Source organism: Geotrypetes seraphini, chromosome 3, assembly GCF_902459505.1.
Source record: "Geotrypetes seraphini chromosome 3, aGeoSer1.1, whole genome shotgun sequence".
NCBI classification, from domain to species: domain Eukaryota; kingdom Metazoa; phylum Chordata; class Amphibia; order Gymnophiona; family Dermophiidae; genus Geotrypetes; species Geotrypetes seraphini.
In genome coordinates, this window is record NC_047086.1 from 398,986,945 (window position 1) to 399,005,867 (window position 18,923).

Sequence of the window (18,923 nt, forward strand, 5' to 3'; positions counted from 1 at the left end):
TCGAGACCAATACCACGCTCGACTTCAAGGGACGATGGGACAGACAGGTGGGGTCGCTTCAGAGGAATGCTTAAAAGATGGATTCCCAAAGGAGGGAGGGTTCTTGAGTGGGCAGACTTGTTGGGTCGTCGGCCCTTTTCTGCCGTCATACTCTATGTTTCTATGTTTAGGAGCTTCATCGAAATCCAAGGCATCAAGTAGCTCAGCTGGGTTCAATGTCAGCCTCTAACTAGACAGGGAGAGTCTTTCCCAACAGTCTAATATATTCAAGTGGAGGCCTTCTTCTAGAAGGAGGAGACAGATCTGAAGAAAGTCCATAGGGCTCAGGAGCTGATAAAGTAGACATATTCAGGATCAGAGTGGCCACAAGAAAGATCAGTCATAAGCCTCAGGTGACCAATGGGATTGGTGAGAACTTCCTCGATGCCAGTACTGATTTGATGAGGATGATGAAGAGGGATGACGCAAAGATCTTCTATAGCTGGAAACATAGGAATAAGAGCGATGTTTTGATGAAGAGCATTGATGCAGATTGATGATGCCTTGAGGAGGAGGAATGATGCCTCAAATGAGAGCAGCGATGTCTATTGGAGGAGTACCGATAAGAAGCAGAGTGGCATGCTGGTACACACCTGGAATTGGTACCCTGCACCCTCTAAATGCTATGCTTAGGCTGGGCCGTTACTGAGAGAGTTGATTCAAACACCTGTGTCGAGTACAATTTGAACATGTCACCAATCTCCCTTCGGAAAAACCCACTGGAGTTGTTCCTTGAAAATTTGCACCAGTACTCTTTGGTCAGTGCAACAGGGTGTTGTGGGATGACCTCGAAGAGGATACACACCCTGAAGGAGAGGCAGCCTGCACTGAAGGAGAACGTTAGAGGCCTGGGATGCTTGCTGGGAAGACAATGACTTCTGAACATGCTTCCCAGATGCTGGAATAACCTCCAATGTTAAAGCCAGTGCTGCAGGTACCGAAGGCTCAGAACGAATTGAAGAGTCCATAGCAGAGCCGAAGATCTTCTCTTGTTGAACATGGCGAGCCTTCAACGAGTGCTTCTGCAATGTGGAACAATGCACAAGTAAGTCGACCCAAAGTTCAGGACATATGAGAACATAAGAATTGGCACTGCTGGGTCAGACCAGTGGTCCATCGTGCCCAGCAGTCCGCTCACGCGGCAGCCCTCTGGTCAAAGACCAGCACCCTAACTGAGACTAGCCCTATCTGCGTATGTTCTGGTTCAGCAGGAACTTATCTAACTTTGTCTTGAATCCCTGCAGGGTTTTTTCCCCTATGACAGACTCTGGAAATGCGTTCCAGTTTTCTACCACTCTCTGGGTAAAGAAGAACTTCCTCAAGTTCATACGGAATCTATCCCCTTTCAATTTTAGAGAGTGCCCTCTTGTTCTCCCTACCTTGGAGAGGGTGAACAACCTGTCCTTATCTACTAAGTCTAATCCCTTCAGTACCTTGAATGTTTCTATCATGTCCCCTCTCAGTCTCCTCTTTTCAAGGGAGAAGAGGCCCAGTTTCTCTAATCTCTCACTGTACGGCAACTCCTCCAGCCCCTTAATCATCTTAGTCACTCTTCTCTGGAACCTTTCGAGTAGTACCGTGCCCTTCTTCATGTATGGCGACCAGTGCTGGATGCAGTACTCCAGGTGAGGGTGCACCATGGCCCGGTACAGCGGCATGATAACCTTCTCCAATCTGTTCATGATCCCCTTATCATTCCTAGCATTCTGTTTGCCCTTTTCGCCACCGCCGCACATTGCGTGGACGGCTTCATCGACTTGTTGATCATAACTCCCAAGTCTCTTTCCTGGGAGGTCTCTCCAAGTACCGCCCCAGATATCCTGTATTCATGCATGAGATTTTTGTTACCTACATGCATCACTTTACACTTATCCACGTTGAACCTCATCTGCCATGTTAATGCCCATTCCTCGAGCCTGATTATGTCATGTTGCAGATATTCGCAATCCCCCTGTGTCTTCACTATTTTGAATAACTTCGTATCGTCCGCAAATTTAATCACCTCACTCGTCATACCAATGTCCAGATCGTTTATAAAGATGTTGAAGAGCATAGGTCCAAGCACCGAGCCTTGCGGTACCCAAACACTGTAAATGCCAACTCTGCGGGACAATGATGGAAATAGGGTGCTGACACTGACTGCTCTGTTCAATAGATTTAATTCCTAGTCAAAAAACGCCCCCTTTTTTTTTTTTAAAGCTATTACTCTTCATGCTGATACAACGCATCTTCACTAACGATATTCTTCACCATTTGTATTCTTCAATTCGCTGGACATCCAGCCCCTTTTAATGTAACATGTTAAGATTATACTGTAACCCATTAATATCTTTTTCTTGCTAAATTGTACACTAAATCTTGCTAAATCACATTAATATCTTTTTCTTGCTAAATCACTGACTGCTCAGTGACATCTGCTCTATTTGTACACTGTAATTCGCTGATTGTACAGCTCTCTTCACTGTGAACCGCCTAAAAGTCTCAAGATTATGGCGGTATAGAAAAAATAAAGTTATTATTATTACTGACAGCATATCTTAAAACCGCTTGATGGTTTCGACATGGATGGAAAAATCTTAGCAGCGAGGTTAAACTCAATTTTGGTGACAGAGAAAGGAAAGCCCATCGAGGAAGAAAATAGAGTGCCAAAAGCTCGTCCGTGAAAACGGAGAAAAAGAAACCCCAATAACTTTTTTTTTTAGACCGAAGAACAAAAAAATGGCAAAAGCCAAGAAAAACAAAACAATAACAGGAAGGCAACAATTGAGTCCAGAAAAAAATATTTCTTCACTCTGTGGAAAACAAATAACTGAGGTATCGCATACTGGCTTTGGGCGGGAAGGCGCTCACGCATGCATGGTGTGGGTAGTCACAAACTTTCTAAAAAACATAAAGTGGCAATACACTTTTACCATGTCCGTTCAGGGTTCCGTGGATGACGTCACTCAAATGTGAGAATATGATGACTGCTTGTCCTAGGATAATAATTATGAAATATGATATCCCCAGAACAAGACAGTGAAAACTATATATACATGTATATATCACTGAAACTTATATCAGAGAATGTAAGTACCTTAACTTTAGCATTTCTGTCTTCTGTCCACAGCACTTTATATATCTGAAAATCCTGCAATGCTTCGCCGACTGCCTTCCTTACAGAATTTACACAAGAAGAAAGCAGGAGAACTAATTTTGAAACATCTTTATGTTCTGCCACATTTGTATAGAAATTCTTTAATTTTTTGACAGAATGGGGCTTCTCAAACATTTCTGCAAAAAAATATAAAGTGTAAATAGTGAAAAACTATAATCAGAAAATCGGGTGAAACACTGCATATTTCCAAGTCTTTGGATATCTTTTGATGATGTTATTGGTGCTTGGGGCATGTCCCATGCATGGGTATGTTGAGCTCTTGTACTACTTCTGTTTTGTACTTGTGCAAATTTTTTTCAATAAAAAGCATTAAATTAAAAAAAAAAAAAAATCAGGTGAAACTTTCCTATATATAGCAGAGTTTCTTACCTGTAACAGTTCCTTACCATAGACAGAGAATTAGATGGCATTGAAACAGAATAGTACTCCCAAAGCTTAGATCTAGCATAATGTTTTGCTAACTTTTTTGCCTACAGGGCCAGATCTGTTACAAGGCAGGCTAGGTATCCATCTAGGACAGCAGCATTTAGAGGGCAGCAGTATGGCAACCGTACAGCATTGAATCTTTCCTCCTTTCCCTTCCTCCTGCCTCTGATGCTGCTCTCCCTATTCTAGGACAAAAACTCAAGCAGAGTCACTGCTGGCACATGGTCTTTAACCACAGGCTTTGCTATAATGGGGCAAAGGGGGCAGCAAGTGCCACTCCAAAAAAGTACCTTGCCCCCCCTTTGCCACCTCAAAATCAGCACACCTGCCCTACCAGTCTTTACCTCCCTCTATCCCCCTACCTTCTTCCAGTTCCAGTCCTGGCCTCTTCTCTCTGTGCCCTAGTCCCTCTCCTCCATGGGCCCTATAAACCTGTGGCGTTAACCAGCACTGCAGGCTGAAATTACTACAGGCACTCTCTGGGTCCTTCCCTCTGTTGCAACTTCCTGTTGCCACATGGGAAGAATGTGGAAGAGGAAAAGACTTGGTGTGTCAGCTGAAGCCTAATGTATTTGCGGTCTGCAGTGCCAGTGAATGCAGCTAGTTAGTAGTGCCCAGGGGATGGGGGGGATCCAGGGGACAGAGAGGAGTAGGAGGTCAGCACTTGAAGAGAGGATAGAGGGAGGTAAAGGGAGGCTGGACCTTCGGGAAGGTGAGAAGTTGCACATTGTGAAAGAAAGGAAAAACAGATGTACATGTATATGACTACAAGGGAAGGGAGAGGGAAATGCTTACACATGGATAGAAGGAATGGAGTAGGGGCAAATGCATGATGGATGGATGGGATAGGGAAAATGCACGTGAAATGAGTGTGTGTGTGGGAAATATACACGGATGGTAGGGGAATACCCATTGATGGAAGAGCAGGTCAAATGCTGCACAAGGGTGGAAAAGAAGGGAGGGGAAAATGCTACACAGGAGGGAAGGAAAAAGGGGGAATGCATATGGAAGGGAAGAAAGTGAAGGGGGAATGCTGCACATGGATAGAAGAGAAATAAAAGAGGTGGAAAAGAAGATGGATTTGAGGAGGTAGTAGAAAACGAGAAAAGTGAAAGAACAGTGTTAGCGATAGATGTAGGGCAGAAAGTGAAGGTGAAAGAGTGAGAGAAATGAAATAGCAGATGGGTAGAAGATCCTGGAAACAGTTAAGAGCACAGAGGGAAGCAGAACCAGAGACTGGGAACAAGATGATTACAGTAATAAATTACCAAATAACCAAATAACAAAGAGTCATGGGATAGGTAGCAAAGTTCAGTTGTGGATTAATTACCAAATAACCAAATAACAAAGAGTCATAGGATAGGTAGCAAAGTTCAGTTGTGGATTAGAAATTGGTTATAAGATAAAAAAACAGAGGGTAGGGTTAAATGGTCAGTGGAGTTGAGTAGTGCCACAGGAACCGGTGTACTGGAACTGGTGAGAATAATTAAAGATCCTTCAATATATCCCCCAATTTTTTCCAAGTATAACCTTGAGACATATAAGTAGAGCGGCGCTTAGCTACAGCCTCTTCATCTTCCCCAAGGACAACAAACGATTAAGCCATTCATTATATGTTGGAGCTAATTTGCTTTTCCAATGATTCGCTATTAAGCATTTTGCCGCCGCCAGGCCTAGGCGAAGAAGCTTAGTTTGCCATTTATGTTCCCTATTGTTGTTCAAGCCCAGCAAACAGCCCTGGGGTGTCTCTCCCACAGACCCGCCGATAAGATCAGTTAGGACATGGACCCCTCCTCTCCAGAATAGGCATAGTACCAAATAGTCCCACCAAATGTACAAGAATGACCCCACAGCAGTACATTGATCAGACACCTGGGGAAACATTCTGTGCAATCGCTCTGGCATGTAGTACCAATGGGTCATTACCTTGTAAGCATTCTCCTGAACCAAGGCACAAGAAGATGCCCTATATACCCCCCCACACATATAACCCCCCATTCTTTTGAAGTAAACAACTGTCCCAAATCCCCTTCCCAATGTGTCATGTAAGAGAAATGAGTGGTAGAATGCCCCCTCCAATACTGATACAACACTGAGAGGTCGAAGGACCTTTTGTAAGACCAACCACAAGTTCTCTAGATGTTTCTGCCCCAGAGGTGATCTGGACCCCCAGCCTTGGGCATGCATAAAGTGGCAGATCTGATAATAAGCCAAATAGTTCCCAGCAGGCAACCCAAACTTCTGTTGGAGAAGTTCAAAAGATAGCACCCCTGTAGGCCCCAGTAGATCTCAAAATTTTAGCAACCCTTTCTGAGCCCATTGATGGAAGACTATTATCCCTTCATGCCGGAAATCCCGCTGGAAATCCCGCAGGAAGGAGAAGCAAGGTCTTGCCGATGCCTAGAAGAGGAACCAGCGAAGCACACCGAGGACATAGACTTGCGACCGGAGTGAAAACTGAAGAAGGGAAAGTGTGCAATCCTAGTGGGAGACTCAATCCTAAGGCAAGTAGATAGCCACATAGCAGGAGGAAGAGAGGATCGACTTGTGACCTGCCTCCCAGGAGCGAGAGCAAAGGACATCATCGACAAAATTGAAAGGACCCTAGAAGGAGCAGAGACGGAGGAGACTACAGTGATGATCCACATCGGAACAAATGATGTAAGCAGGAGAGACTACAGTAGAAATGAACTGATTGAACAGTTCAAGATTCTGGGAAGGAAGTTGAAGATGAGGACCCAGAGGATAGTGTTTTCAGAAATCCTACCAGTACCGAGGGCAGATGTGAAGAGACAGACGGAACTACAGTCAATAAATGCATGGATAAGGAAATGGTGCGAGGAAGAGGGGTTCCACTTCGTGAGGAACTAGACAACGTTTTGGGGCAAGAGCAAGCTCTTCAGGAGAGATGGACTGCACCTGAGCGAGGCAGGAACTAGACTTCCTGCAAGCGTTAGGAGAGGAATAGAACAGGCTTTAAACTAAGAAGAAGGGGAAAGCCGACAGTCGACCATATGTTGACAATTTGGAAGAAGGTATCCCGTGAGGAAACCGAGTGGGAAAAATACTGGGAAGACACAATGGCCAAAAAACGAGAGCTGACAGATCAAGATGAGGATGATACGAAGATCATAGCGCAGGAAAAGAAAATAAAGATCGTAGCACAGGAAAAGAAAATACAGACAAAAGAATACCAGGGCTTAAATTGTATGTATATCAATGCAAGGAGCCTAAGGAATAAAATGGTGGAATTAGAAGTCATGGCCAAAAAAGAGAATCTAGACATCATTGGGGTCTCTGAAACATGGTGGAATGAAGAAAACAAATGGGACATAGCACTACTGGGATACAAGCTCTATTGCGAAGATAGGGCAGGCCAGAAAGGAGGAGGAATAGCCCTATACATAAAAGAAAACATACACTCGACCAGAGTGGACACAGCAGCGACGGCCAACAAATTGGAATCGCTATGGGTTAAAATACTGGGAAGGAAAAGGCCCAAGATAAAGATGGGCCTGTACTATCGTCCACCTGGGCAAACCGAAGCAAACGATGAAGAAATGAAAACCGAAATAAGGCGAGAATGCAAAAGCAGTAACACGATTGTTATGGGAGACTTCAACTATCCTGAGATAGACTGGAGTCTTGGAAACTCACAATGCGTTAGGGAGACCGGATTCCTGGAAGCTATACAGGACTGCTTCATGGAGCAGCTTATCAGAGAACCGACGAGATGGAACACCACTCTGGATCTAATCCTTAATGGGCTAAGAGGGCCTGCAAAGAAAGTGGAAGTAGTGGAACCGTTGGGAAACAGAGATCACAATAAGATCAAGTTCAAAGTTGAAATAGGAATATTGAAGGGAAAGAGAACCACAACGAGAACTTTTAACTTCAAGAAAGGAAACTACGAAGCGAGGAGAGTAATGGTAAGGAAGAAACTTAGGAACAGCTGAAAGAAATTGCAGACTGTGGAGCAAGCCTGGTCTTTATTCAAGGACACGGTGAGCGAGGCGTAAAATCTGTATATCCCCAGATTTAGAAAAGGATACAAAAAGAGCCGAACAAAAGACCCAGCGTGGATAACTAAAGAAGAAAGTGATAGGACATAAGAAAAATTCATTCTGGAAATAGAAAAAGGACAAAACTGGGGAGAACTGGAAAGAGCACAGGAAGCATCAAAAAGAATGTCACCGCGTGGTTAGAAGAGCAAAAAGAGAATTTGAAGAGAGGCTATCCAGGGAAGCACGAAATTTCTAACCATTCTTCAGATATGTTAAAGGGAAGCAGCCGGCAAGGGAGGAGGTGGGACCGCTGAATGATGGAGATAGGAAGGGAGTGGTGAAGGAGGAAAAAGAAGTAGCGGATAGACTAAACATGTTCTTTTCGTCAGTATTTACAAAAGAGGACACATCCAACGTACCGGAACCTGAAAAAACTCTTCAAAGAAGATCAATCAAAAAAATTAACATCCATGGAGGTAAGCCTTGAAGATATACATAAGCAGATAGATAGATTAAAAACTGACAAATCTCCGGGCCCGGACGGAATCCACCCTAGGGTACTGAAAGAACTAAAGGAGGACATAGCGGAACTACTACAGCAGGTTTGTAATCTATCCCTGAAAACAGGCGTGATCCCAGAGGATTGGAAGATAGCTAATGTTACGCCCATCTTTAAAAAAGGATCGAGAGGTGACCCGGGGAACTACAGTCTGACTTCGGTTTTGGGGAAAATGGCGGAAGTGCTGATAAAATACAGCATCGATGAGCATCTAGAAAGGAATAAACTGATGAAAACAAGCCAACATGGCTTCTGCAAGGGAAGATTGTGCCTAATGAACTTATTGCACTTCTTCAAAGGAATTAACAAACGAATAATATTGCTCACCGTATCTAAAGAAGGATATGGCGATACTCGAGAAGGTTCAGAAAAGAGCGATTGATAAAAGGTATGGAAAACCTTTCATATGCTGAAAGATTAGAGAAACTGGGGCTCTTTTCCCTGGAAAAGCAGAGGCTTAGAGGGGACATGATAGAGACTTACAAGATCATGACGGGCATAGAGAAAGTGGAGAGGGACAGATTCTTCAAACTTTCAAAAACTACAAGAACGAGAGGTTCAGCTTGTATAACCGCCAGAGAGGACACTAAAGCCCCATTTCCCAATTTAGCCTGTACCCTGTTCCACAGCAACACCAGATGGCTAAGAAAAGGATTATCAATGCCCTGGAATCAGGGGCGCAACGTACCAGAGACCCAAAGCTGGTTCTCTTCCCCTCGGAAAGGGTGAACAATCTCTCTTTCTCTGCACTTAGTCAATTCCTTTCAATATCTTGAATGTTTTGATCATGTACCCTCTCAGTCTCCTCTTTTCAAGGGAGAAGAGGCCCAGTTTCTCTAGCTTCTCATTGTACGGCAACTCCTCTAGTCCCTTAACCATTTTTGTCGCTCTCCTCTGGACTCTTTTGAGTAGTACTATGTCCTTTCTCATGTACAGCGACCAGTATTGGACGCAGTATTCCAGGTGGGGGGTGTACCATGGTCTGGTAGAACGGCATGATAACCTTTTCAGATCTGATTGTGATCCCCTTCTTAATCATTCCTAGCATTCTGTTTGCCCTTTTCGCCGCTGCCTCACATTGTGCAGACGGTTTCATTGACTTGTCTACAAGTACTCCCGAGTCTCTTTCCTGGGAGCTCTCTCCGAGTATAGTACTGGACATCCTGTATTCGTGTATATGATTTATGTTACCGACATGCATCAACTTGCATTTACCCACGTTGAATCTCATTTGCCATTTCCATTCCTTGAGTGTGTTTATGTCTTGTTGTAGGTCTTCACAATCCTGCTGTGTCCTCACTACTCTGAATAACTTTGTATCATCTGCAAATTTAATTACTCATCGTGCCAATTTCTAAGTTGTTTATAAATATGTTGAGGAGCACAGGCCCAAGCACTGAACCCTGCGGCACTCTACTTGTGACGCTTTTCCAGTCCGAGTATTGTCCGTTTATCCCCACTCTCTGTTTCCTATCCACCAACCAGTTTTTAATCCACGTGAGTATATCACTCTTGATTAATGGCTCACAATTTTTCTAAGTATATGTTCATGCGGTACCTTGTCGAATGCCTTCTGAAAATCTAAATATACGATGTTGACCGGGTCATCCTTGTCTGTCTGTCCATTTACTCCCTCAAAGAAGTGCAGTAAGTTTGTCAAGCAAGATCTTCTTTTATTGAACCGTGCTGGCTGGTCCTCATCAGTTTGTGTCTGTCAAAGTGATCGATGATGCGGTCCTTTATCAGCGCCTCTACCATCTTTCCTGGTACCGAATTCAGATTCACTAGTCTGTAGTTACCCGGATCCCCTCTCAAACCTTTCTTGAAGATTGGCGTAACATTTGCCACTTTCCAGTCTTCCGGAATCTTTCCTGATTTGATCGACAGATTGGCTATTAGGTGGATTTTGGCTCAGTGTCTGGTTTTTGGACTAATTTTAGCAAGTCGGAGATTTTGAATATTAATCTTTTGGATCCCGAGCTGTGCACTATGAAACAACCTTTTTCATTCGCTATTTGGGTGTTAATCTGACCAGATGTGTTAAAATCGACTCTGACATCTCAAAACTACTGACCAAAACAACAGACATAAAAGAGTTCCGTAAAGAAATAAAAACACTACTGTTCAAAAAATAACTCCCATCACTCTAACCACCACCCAATGAGTTCCCAATCAACGCCTTTGGAAACACCCACCTATAGTATCTCTTTGTCTATGATCTAGAATGTACTGTAACTCTTTTACACTACACCCGATTTAATTTGATTCAGTTGATATATATTACCTTCTGTGATATGTATTATCTTCTGTTCTTTGTATTATCTTCTGTGATATGTATTTTCTTCTGTGAAATTGAAGTATCATAATTTTTTACTGTTCCTGTAACTTACTCTTATCCTGAAATGTAATTCTACTGGAATTGCCCAGATATCTTCTATATTGTAATCCGCCTAGAACCGCAAGGCACAGGCGGAATAGAAATCCCTAATGTAATGTAATGTAATGTAATGTAATCTTTATGTGTACAATTTCCCTGGTAAGCTTAAGGAGGTCATGGGAAATTTAGATCGATGGGAGGGTTTGAGTACTTCATGGGTGGGAAGGCAGATGATTTCAGGCATGAGTAAGAAGGTAGGATTGGGGGGGGGAGGGAATGAGATTAAAGTGGCTGTGTTGGATGGCAGGCAGGGAAGAGATGGTAAACCACAGGGTGAGATGGTAGACCACAGGGTGAAGAGGGGTGCTTAAAGGGTTAAGGCAGTCAAATGTGTGTGACTTGGTCTCTGTGGTGGGCAGTGGTTGGCAATTGAAAGTGTGGGAGTTCTTTGGTTGAGAGCTTTGGAGAGCAGCGCCTCACCCCCACCCCTTCCAAATTGTTCTGCTCACTGGAAGCCAAATGTGTTCATCCTGCCACACCCATTCGCAGATTGACCAGCACGGCGGGATGGCCTGCTCCAGCACCATGCATACCGGGGCGTACATGGAGCAGAGGAAAAACTTGAGCTCTGATGAGCAGTGCACCTTCACCAGCGGGTAGAACTGGTGTACCTCCAGGCCGGCGTCCTCCTTGTTCTTGTGGCCCAGCAGTTCCAGTTAATTACCAGGTAACAGTAACTGGAAAGGCACCAGAGAATTTTCTAGCCTGAAACCCAACCATACTTGGTTTGTTTGGGCTTTTACTGCTTTATTTTGATGATGCCAGTTATGGAAAAATGCTCAATATATAGGGCCTTGATGGTCTGGTTGTAGGCGATGTCCATGCACAGGGGGATGGAGATGGGCTGGCAGAAGCTGTGGTCCTGGATGTAGATGCCCCTTTTCCCGTGGAACTGGCATGCCACCCAACATTTCTGGAAGGGCAGCAGCTGAGAGGCCAGACAGTGCCAGATACCAGAGACAGGCATGGTGGGTGAATCATAGCAAAAAATCACTGCAAAAAAAAAAAAAAAACAACAACTTGGGAGGGGAGAAATCCTCAGTTCTGTGGCTTGTGGAGACCAAACAGATCCGCTGTGCAAAGAAAGTTTTCAGGACACAAGCTCATGGGTGCTCAGTATTTCCAAATATTTTCCAAATTTCCTGCACATGAATGACACAAAGCCTTTCCTCCGACGTCAGCTCCGACATCGGGAGAAGACTTCCGGTTGGCTACATGTTTGTGCTGTAGGCAGGAAAAGAAGACGAGCCTCTCTAGCAGATACTTTAATTCAGTAGCATAATTAAATGAAATAACTATTTCTGAAGTTTATAGGGACGGCTAGGACAGAGTGGATCCTCGCGGAGACGGGTGGGATTTTGGTGGGGACGGGTGGGTTTTCTGTCCCCGCGCAACTCTCTAGTTTGGTTTCCATTCATTTTATTTTTATTATTCTCTCTAAAGATATGAATTGTCTTTCTCTCATACGTGGGCTACTATAAAAGTTTTGAGCAAATATAAATTCCTCTAGAGTCTTTTAGGCCTGTGTTTTGTTTTCCTTTGAGTAATTAGATGGCTAAGCTCTTCTTCTAATACATGGACGGCGTTCTGGGGAAAAAGCAAGTACTACAGAAAGGATGGACTACACCTCAACAAGGAAGGAGCAAGAGTATTGGCAGGCAACATGAAGAAGGCCATCGAGAAGGCTTTAAACTAACAAATAGGGGAAAGCCGACAGTCGACCACCAGTCGATGGCACGGACGACAGGATGCCCCGATGAAGAAACCATGGGCTACTACTCATACACAGGAGGGGACGACCTCACAGCAAATAAGGAAGACAAGGCAGGAAGGGACAACTCAGACACAGGAGGGGATGACCGTACAGCAAACAAGGGAGACAACACTGGAGCGGTTAAGGAAACCGTGAAAGAAACAGTAGAGACAGTAAAGAGTAGGAAGTCCAAAAAGGTAACACGAAGAGAACTCAAATGTATGTATACGAATGCTAGAAGTCTAGGAAACAAAATGGGGGAACTAGAGACAATAGCAAGACATGATAGGTTGGAAATCATTTGCATAACAGAAACATGGTGGAATGAAGAAAACAAATGGGACACAGTGCTACAGGGATACAAACTATATAGAAGAGATCGAGTAGGGCAGAAAGGTGGAGGTATTGCCCTATATGTTCAGGAAGGAGTAGAATCTGTTGAAGTGGCTACGACGGAAATGAAAGAGAAGCTAGAGTCCCTCTGGATCAAGATTCTTGGCCAAAACAGCGCAGACACAAAAATTGGCCTTTACTATCGTCCCCCAGGACAGGCGGAGGAAACTGACTCAGAAATGATAGAGGAAATCAAACAAGAATGCAAGACGGGCAATGTAATAATATTGGGAGACTTCAATTTCCCGAGGATAGACTGGAAACTAGGAACCTCCAACTGCGGCAAGGAGGCCAAGTTCCTGGAGGCGCTAGGGGATTGCTTCCTGGAACAAATGGTAAAAGAGCCGACAAGAGGCAACGCCACCCTGGACTTGGTACTAAATGGCCTCACGGGTCCGACAAAAGAAGTAGAAGTTACGGTACCGCTGGGGACGAGCGATCACAATGTGATCAGCTTTAAGCTTGACATCGGGAATAGTAACATAGTAACATAGTAACATAGTAGATGACGGCAGATAAAGACCCGAATGGTCCATCCAGTCTGCCCAATCTGATTCAATTTAAATTATTATTTTTATTTTTTTTTTTTCTTCTTAGCTATTTCTGGGCGAGAATCCAAAGCTTTACCTGGTACTGTGCTTGGGTTCCAACTGCCGAAATCTCTGTTAAGACTTACTCCAGCCCATCTACACCCTCCCAGCCATTGAAGCCCTCCCCTGCCCATCCTCCTCCAAACGGCCATGCACAGACACAGACCGTACAAGTCTGCCCAGTAACTGGCCTAGTTCAATCTTTAATATTATTTTCTGATTCTAAATCTTCTGTGTTCATCCCACGCTTCTTTGAACTCAGTCACAGTTTTACTCTCCACCACCTCTCTCGGGAGCGCATTCCAGGCATCCACCACCCTCTCCGTAAAGTAGAATTTCCTAACATTGCCCCTGAATCTACCACCCCTCAACCTCAAATTATGTCCTCTGGTTTTACCATTTTCCTTTCTCTGGAAAAGATTTTGTTCTACGTTAATACCCTTTAATAGAAAACATGCCAAAACCTTAACCAAAACCTTAAACTTTAAAAAGGGCAAATACGATCACATGAGAGCCATGGTGAAAAAACGACTCAAGAAAAAGGTGGACAAACTTGAAACGGTAGATCAGGCATGGTCCCTACTGAAAAATACTATCACAGAAGCACAAAATCTCCACATTCCGAGGATCTCCAAAGAGGGGAGAACAAAAGGTAAGGGAGAACCAGCATGGCTTACCAGACAGGTAAGGGAAGCCATAAAAGAAAAGAAGGACTCTTTCAAAAAATGGAAACACATGAAAACAACCGAAGCATGGAAAAAACATTAAGATGATCAGAAGAAATGTCACAAGGCGGTGAGGGATGCCAAAAAGGACTATGAGGAAAAAATAGCACAAGAGGCCAAAAACTTCAAACCCTTCTTTAGATACGTGAAAGGGAAAAAACCCACAAAAGAGGCAGTGGGACCCCTGGACGACCAGGGAAGAAAAGGGTACATCAAAGAAGATAAACAAATTGCAGACAAGCTAAATTCCTTCTTTGCGTCCGTCTTTACGGAGGAGGATACCGCAAAAATACCAGAAGCAGTGAAAATGTTTAGTGGAGTAACAGAAGACAGCCTCACCACAGTTGAAGTGGAGTTGGACCAGATATACTACCAGATCGACAAACTTAAAAGTGACAAATCCCCTGGATCGGATGGAATTCATCCGAGAGTTTTAAAGGAATTGAAGGTTGAAATCGGAGAGCTATTGCAAAAACTTGCCAATCTGAAAATCAGAACTGGACAGATACCAGATGACTGGAAGATAGCGAACGTCACGCCAATTTTCAAAAAAGGATCGAGAGGGGAACCGGGCAACTACGGACCTGTGAGCCTTACGTCTGTCCCTGGAAAGATGGTTGAAGCACTGATCAAGGATAGCATAGTCCGGCACCTAGATACACACGACTTGATGAAACCCAGTCAACATGGGTTCAGGAAAGGGAAATCATGTTTAACGAATTTACTTCAATTTTTTGAGACCGTGAACAAGCAAATTGATAGTGGAATGCCGGTGGACATAATATATTTGGACTTCCAGAAGGCGTTCGACAAAGTTCCACATGAAAGACTTCTCAGGAAACTACAAAGCCATGGAATAGAGGGAGATATACACAGGTGGATAAGCAAATGGCTGGAAAACAGAAAGCAGAGAGTGGGCATAAATGGGAAGTTCTCAGACTGGGAGAAAGTGACTAGTGGTGTGCCCCAGGGCTCGGTTCTTGGGCCGATCCTATTTAATATTTACATCAATGACCTGGAAGAAGGAGTATCCAGTGAGATCATTAAGTTTGCAGACGACACAAAGCTATGCCGGGCAATCAGATCGCAGGAGGATAGCGAGGAACTCCAGAGCGACTTGTATCAGTTAGAGAAATGGGCAGAGCAATGGCAGATGAAGTTCAACATGGAGAAATGCAAAGTAATGCATTTAGGTAGTAAGAATAAGGAACACGAGTATAGAATGTCAGGGCAACTCTGGGTAAGAGCGAACAAGAAAAGGACCTGGGTGTACTGATAGATAGGACCCTGAAGCCGTCGGCACAATGCGCGGCAGCGGCAAAGAAAGCAAACAGAATGTTAGGCATGATAAAGAAAGGAATCACGAGTAGATCGGAGAAAGTCATAATGCCGCTTTATAGAGCAATGGTCAGACCACACTTGGAATACTGTGTCCAACATTGGTCTCCCAACCTAAAGAAGGATATAAAACTGCTGGAGAGGGTGCAGAGACGAGCAACAAAGCTAATAAGAGGTATGGAGAACTTGGAATATGAGGAACGACTCAAGAAACTGGGACTGTTCTCACTTGAGAAGAGGAGGCTGCGAGGGGACATGATCGAGACGTTCAAAATGCTGAAAGGCATCGATAAAATAGAGCAGGAAAATAAATTATTTACATTGTCCAACGCGACACGGACAAGAGGACATGGTTTGAAGCTAAGGGGGGACAAGTCCAGGACAAATGCCAGGAAGTTCTGCTTTACACAGCGAGTGGTAGACGCCTGGAATGCTCTCCCAAAGGAGGTTATTAAGGAATCCACTGTGCTAGGATTCAAAGGCAAATTAGATGCACATCTCCTTACGAGAGGCATAGAGGGATATGGGTGACTAAAACTACATCAGGTGTATACCTGACTGGGCCTCCGCGTGTGCGGATCGCCGGACTCGATGGACCATGGGTCTGATCCGGAGATGGCAGTTCTTATGTTTATGTTCTTATAATGTTTCATGTATTTATATATATCAATAAATAAAGAATTAAAAAAAAAAAAAGATTGGGTGACTGTCACAGCTACACAACATTATAAGCTAAGTATTCTAAATTAGTAGCACTGTTGCAAACCACTTTCATATTTGTATGACTATTTATTGAAAAATTATCATTCATTTAGATCCTGATAGTTACAACAAGTTATTATAGCTTCCTTTCTGGTTTTAAAAAGTTCCTACATATATATATTTAATATTAAGATCAGTATAAAGTAACTGCTTCCAGAATCTGTAATGTGATTTTTCTCCCCTTCTTACAGTACACTCAATTCTGGCTTTCTCCTGTTTCTTGTCTATCCTATTTTGCATTATAGTTCCTTTCCTGTTTTATAATATTTTATTATTGTAAACTGCCCAAGTTTATCATTGATGCAGTATATCAAATCTAAATACACTTGAAAATAATAAGAGCATTGAGTTCATTATATGTTGTTTGATTCACCTTTTTGTAGTGGTCCCCAACTGGATCATTTGGTGAACATCCCTCCTGCCAGAGCCACAATTCATACCTTCCTGAATGCTAATGTTTTTAACCTCTGTAAGTTCCCGTCTGGAGGCTACAATCCACCTCTCCAAGTTTTGAAGTTTTACTCAATTGCTACTCATCCATGTTGTCTCTGCTTGTCCAGATCCCACAACCCTTCTGGAATCTCAACTCTGAATTCTGACTGCAGTGAATTATATCACCTGTTGCTAGCAATATTTTTCTGCACTAATACATGGTAAGAAGGTAGCTTCTCTTTGTATTCTAGAGGGATGGCAGGAGGAGTTTGGATCTTCTTGAGGCAGCAGAAAAGAGAGATGCTGCGGGTCATTTTATTAGAAGGTAGAAAAGGAGGGAATTGCACTATGTTGAGAAGCAGGCCATTTGAAACATTAGGGCTTGAGGAGGGTGATTGCAGCAGAGTGGAATGGGTGGAGGGAGTTGGGAACAATTTCAATAAGTCAATTTTATAAGGTAATTTTCCATCAAGACTAAACTTCCTACTCCTAGGAGGCTAAAACTTTTGGCTGCTTAGTTTTAAATGAATTTTCGGGTGAAAAACTAGCCTCTTAGTTTAGGATCCAAGATATCAACTTGATAACATGTACCTGAAAGAGCTCTGGTGAAGTCAATGATTCTATTTTATCAACGAGTGACTCTCCAGCCTGATATGAGGAAAGATCTGAGGAATTCCCTCAGTCCCCAGAGTAACCTTAGCAAATTTTTTAAATCCCTTGACAATTTCTGTTCTAAGCCATTTCCAGATGTTGTTTGTCCTTCAACCTCTCCCATGGAGTTTTCAGCAGGAAACAGCATAGACAAAGATTCTCATAGCCCTGTCACACCGATGGCAGCACCTCAACCCGGAAGCAGTTTTGCTGAAGAGTCAGCGCTCACAGAGCCCAGAACTGACTGAAGTGGAAGCACTGGAGGGAACTCCTGAAGCAGTTTCTTCACCTTGCGAGCCTGCCATGGGAGATTTTGCCCCTGTTTCTCCTCCAATTAAAGCGGTGAGTGATGTGATAACTAAGCAGGCTCAGATAATGACTTCCACGCTGAAACAGCAAGTTGAGGAGAAACCTGCCATTGTGACTATGGAGTCTTTATGGGACGCAATTCAAGGCCTTAATAATTCTCTTAAGAGTTTTCAGCTGTTTCTCGAGCAGTGATAGCTCAGGCTCAGTAATCGGACCAACTAGTTGTCAAAGCTGGAACCTTTGTGATTAATGTTCAGGAGATTCAGAATCCTGGCTTACCTCTGGTAAAGCATAATGGATATATGCATAAAAGGTTGGAATATTTGGAGAACCATGCTAGAAGAAACAACTTGAGATTTCTGAATTATCCATAGTGTCCTTTAATAACACCAATTGGCAAGGTTAAGAAATATTTGGATGACGTATTGAAAATGCCTCCAGATACTTTGCCTCCTATAGTTAAGGCATTTTGGGGCATCTATAATAATAAAATGCTAAGCGCGCATGCGCACTCGTGCCGCGTGTTCCCTGATCCCTGATCTGTCGGGATGTGGCGGAACGAGTGCGCATGCGCACCAGACAAGCCTCCCTGCTCTCCACCTCACGCAATACGGCCCTACCGGCCGAAGTTTCTTTAGACACTGCAGCAGCTCCTCTCATCCGCCCAGGCCCCGCTCCCTCTCGCGGCGCTGGCGGCGGCTGCCGGGAGGAGGGCTCTGAGCTGCTGAAGACTGTCCCTGATCAGCTTACGTGAAATGGTCCCTGACTCACAGACTGAGCTACCGCTATCGGCGGCCATGGGGGTCTTTCAGGCTCGATCGGGCGCATCGGCTCAGAGAGTGCATGTTTGGGTGAGCATGTTATTTTGTTATTTGGGCGAGGGGTATGTGTGTCGGTGGTGGATTTGGTAGCCCTTTGTGGATATTCAGTGGTTTGGAGTTCCTTCTCCCTCTCTCCCCCTGCCGATGGACAGACATGCAGCTGACTGTGAATGAGTATGTGGAATGCTTGGTTGGGTGAAGTATGGATGCACTTTTTCATCTTGGGCCGGGGAGTGGTTTACTGGGGTAAGGGGACAGCAGGGGGGGAGCTGGGGGCCCTACTCACATCATTAGTGACTCTGTCGCTCCGTCTCCCTAGGTGGGATGGGGCGAGAGTTGGTATTGGGGGGTAAGGGGGGGTTGGCGGTGGGGGGAGTGGATTGGGTTTTGGGAAGCTGGTGGGTTTAGGGTAGTGGGGTGGAACTGTCATCCTTCAATCATTTTGAGTGTTGTTTGCTGGGTTCCTCTACAGAGCAGACAGGCATGGCACAACAGGGGGACAGGGAGAGAGGGATAGGGGGCTGCTT

The 18,923-nt window shown here is 44.2% G+C and overlaps 1 protein-coding gene across 1 annotated transcript in view; it reads right to left on the minus strand.

The window, feature by feature from the left end:
* DNAH8 (dynein axonemal heavy chain 8) overlaps nucleotides 1-18,923 on the minus strand; it is a 1,666,792-nt gene that overhangs the window by 800,268 nt on the left and 847,601 nt on the right. Inside the window, 1 exon segment of the mRNA XM_033937418.1 lies at nucleotides 3,116-3,312. Within this exon segment, the coding sequence (XP_033793309.1) occupies nucleotides 3,116-3,312 (197 nt within the window).